The sequence below is a fragment of the Cryptomeria japonica genome, unplaced genomic scaffold (genome assembly GCF_030272615.1).
Source record: "Cryptomeria japonica unplaced genomic scaffold, Sugi_1.0 HiC_scaffold_95, whole genome shotgun sequence".
NCBI lineage: Eukaryota > Viridiplantae > Streptophyta > Pinopsida > Cupressales > Cupressaceae > Cryptomeria > Cryptomeria japonica.
Genome location: NW_026728917.1, coordinates 364,312 through 367,918, shown reverse-complemented (window position 1 = coordinate 367,918; position 3,607 = coordinate 364,312). Strand labels below are relative to the sequence as shown.

Genomic DNA, 3,607 nt, shown 5'->3' with positions numbered 1-3,607 from the left:
AGAATGAAAAGAAAGAAATTAATTTAAACAACAGTTATATCGTTTATTGAAATATAACTATATTAAATAATTATCTAATCCACTGAAATAAACTCAACATTAAATAAAATGTGTACATATTTCACATAGAATAAATTATTAAATTATAAATGATAAAAAAAATTTGTATTTGATTTCAATGTACACTTTCATCTAAGAAAAATAGACATTCCAACTATGAAAAAGTTGTAGTAATTTTGACGTGTAGGATCACTTCAAGTATTAAAAAAATAATGTTCTAGCAGAACACCCCATAGTCATATTATTCGCACCAAACTAGAGTAATTACTTGGCACCCAATCAAAGCTAATTAACACTGGTTATTTGCACCCAGTCAAGGTCAAAATGTTGTATCTGTTCCAACGAAAGAAAAAGTGAGATTCCAACTAAAGTTGTGGAAACCCTGAAGTGTAAGATGTGGATACTTGTATTTTTAATGTTTCCCTTGTGGAAAAACTGAGACCACATATTCTATTATGTAGTTTCTGGCATAATACTGAATGTAGTATTATTCAATCCTATTACAAAGAAGCGTGCCTTGGTGTTGAAGGCTGTAACGGCAGATATTTAGCATGGCCACTGAGGGTCAACAACTCGGCGGAAGGATCGATCCTGACGCCTTCAAAGCTGCGGTAACGCGTTTAAGGATCGATCAACAACTGAGTTCCCAACTTAAAGCAGCTCTCAACAATATTACACCTGGAGGGGAAAATACTCTTCTCCATTTGGCTGCTAGTGTAGGAAATCTACACTTCATTCAACAGCTCCTGCAACTCAATCGTCAACTTCTGAAGGAAACCGATCCCGAAGTGAAGCCTCTGCTTGTGAATGCTACCAATGCCGAAAAGGATACTGCGTTACACTTGGCTGCGCAGGGAGGTTTCTCCAACGTTGTGAAGATTCTACTCCAACAACCAGAAAGTGGTGTGGATCTCCGCAATAAGCTTGATGAAACAGCTTTGTTCAAAGCCTACGAAAGCGGCAATTTAGAGACAGTGAAGGCAATATTTGACGCATCTCCGTCGAGCTTACTCGAAAGTACGGTGCACAAGAGGAACTGTTTATCTGTTGCAGTAAACAGAGGAGATTCAGGTTATTTTATTTCGATTTTAGGATTTCTTTGCCTATAAGTTTGTAAAAGTATCTGCTAAGCATCTCCTAATTTAACGGTTCAAGACAAATATCATTTTGTCCCCAATTTTTTCTTTATCTTAAATAACACGAGGATGATTGTCTATCATGTTTCAGTTCTTTCTATTTTTTCAAGTCGTTTGATTATGTTGTTTCTATTTTACTTCAGCTTCTGTTCGTTTACAGTTGATAACCAATGAGTTCTTCTTTACTTCTTCGTGTATTTAGTTGAATTCTGTATTTATGTTGTTATATTAGTTGAGGTCTGTATCGCTTCAACAAAGGTAAATTAGGCATTCTCTTACCCTTGGCCCTTCTTGAAGAACATCTTATCTAACTTAAGGCAATGATTTTGGATGCTTCTTTTACAGATCTAGTTGATCATATACTAAATTTATCAGATGCGAAGCAGTTAATCCAACGTAAGGACGAACTTGGCAACACAGCTCTGCATATAGCTGTTGAAAGAAACTACGTGCATATAATAAAGAAGTTAATAAAATTTGAGGCCGAACTGTGTTATTGGGTTAATGACAGCCAAGAAACTCCCATCTGTGTGGCAGCGAAATTGGGTCATCTGGAAGCAGTACAAGAGTTGATAAATGAGAGGCCAGACGCTGTCGAAATACGGAATAGTTGTGGAATGAACGTTCTGCACTTAGCTGCCCTAGTTAGGCAAGTGCGAATTGTTGATTACCTGAACGAAGAGGTAGGCTTATCATACTTGGTCAACAAGGGACTTGACAAACCTCCACATGAAGAGCCTCTGCGAAGTGGAGGAAAGACAGATCCGGCTGAAAAGAAAGATCCAAAAGATGAGCCCGTGAAAAGTGGAGGAAACACAGATGCGGGTGAAATGAAATCTCCTTTTTCGAGGATAAGTGAAGGAGACACACCACTGCATATTGCAGCAAAGAAAAAAGACTTGAATGTAAGTCTCTTTTTATACAAACCTCTGTTTGTCACTGCTGAAGTTTGTTCTTTCAACCAATTACTGTGTACAGCTATATAAGTTTTGGGTTTGTGTAGATTCTTAATCTAATCTCGTCTATATATAGAGTCAAATTACTGAAAGTATTTCTACTGAAGACAGAAATTAAAATCATCACGGCAAGAACTTCCGTAGAAGAAATCTTTATGCATAGTTAGTTCCAATAGATCATTTAATTTTTATGAACTTATTTGAGTTTGCATTTTTCAGATGGTGAAGTCGTTGCTTTGTATAGCGGGGATAAACAAGTTTGCTGTCAACAAGGCAGGCTTAACGGCCTTTGATATCGTGAGAGAGAACACGCACTATCACGAATCTGACAAGATAATTTCAGTTCTGGCCAGTTATCCTTCCAATCGCAAGCCATTCTTGTACAGCGCTCCAAAGGTGAGTGCAGAGAAACATGAGGTTGCTGTTGAGATGGTGGACAAAACATATGAGGACAGGCGCAACACAGAACTAGTGGTGGCAGTTCTATTAGCGACAATGTCATTTACGGCAGCTTTCACTGCTCCGGGCAGTTTCGTGACGGACGATGGGAATGGAAATGGGGACTCAAAGGGATCGGGAATTTCGCCTGCGCCTGCGCCTGGAACTGGCTCAGACAAGAGTTTAGGTTCGCCGATTCTGCTTCCGTTGGCCTCCTTCAAGGTTTTTCTCATCTTTGATTGTGTGGCATTCTTTCTGTCGCTCTTAGTGGTGCTGATGTGGCAGATGAGTACACCTATTACCACGGGAAATAAGGTATTGTTCCTCTGTATTACCAACCTATTGGTTTGTGCCACGTTTGCCTTTACGGCCTATGGCTTCATGCTTGCAGTGTATGCCATGCTTTCCAACATGAATCCCGAGCTGGCTTGGTTCATTCTTGGGGCGTGCTTGATCATCTGCTTCTGTGGTAATTTCACTTTTTTCTACATGGCTGCAAAGTTTACAGTGAAGAAGGCTAGGTTTAACCACCTGAACGGTCTACTTCCTTTTCTTTCTGACCGTCTGGGGGAATACGTGTGGATAAAATTAGAAAGATGGGGGCTTTTGGACTTGGTGCGCCGGTCCAAAACCAAGTGGCTTGCTATCCTATACTACCATAGCAATGAGAACGATAAATAAGGTTTGGGAAAGTTGCTTTTGCAAGTCTGATACAGTGTTGCAGCTTCTTATTTCTACATGACTTTGATCGTATTCAACTATGTCTTATAATATTAAATGTTTTCATATTATTAGAAGTGTACAAAGTATCTACATCTGTGTTCAAATCAGATACTTGCGTGCTTAGAGCTGATTTGATATGTGTATGCTTCAAGTTGAATGTTAGATTTACTGTCAATAATATTTTTGTAAATTATTTTTATATTTAAATGATTATATTTATGATTCTTGAAAACAAATAAAGTGTATAAGGGTGTTTAGTCTTTTGATTGAAGATTGTGGGTTCTTGATGAATGG

General features: G+C 38.5%; 1 protein-coding gene across 1 annotated transcript; it reads left to right on the top strand.

The window, feature by feature from the left end:
- The first annotated feature begins 400 nt into the window (after positions 1–400).
- On the top strand, positions 401–3,381 carry LOC131864836 (ankyrin repeat-containing protein At5g02620-like). Its single transcript, XM_059215304.1, has 3 exons — positions 401–1,131; positions 1,542–2,101; positions 2,372–3,381. The coding sequence occupies exons 1-3, from the start codon at positions 612–614 to the stop codon at positions 3,269–3,271; spliced, it is 1,980 nt and encodes a 659-aa protein (XP_059071287.1). The 5' UTR covers positions 401–611; the 3' UTR covers positions 3,272–3,381.
- The last annotated feature ends 226 nt before the right edge of the window (positions 3,382–3,607 follow it).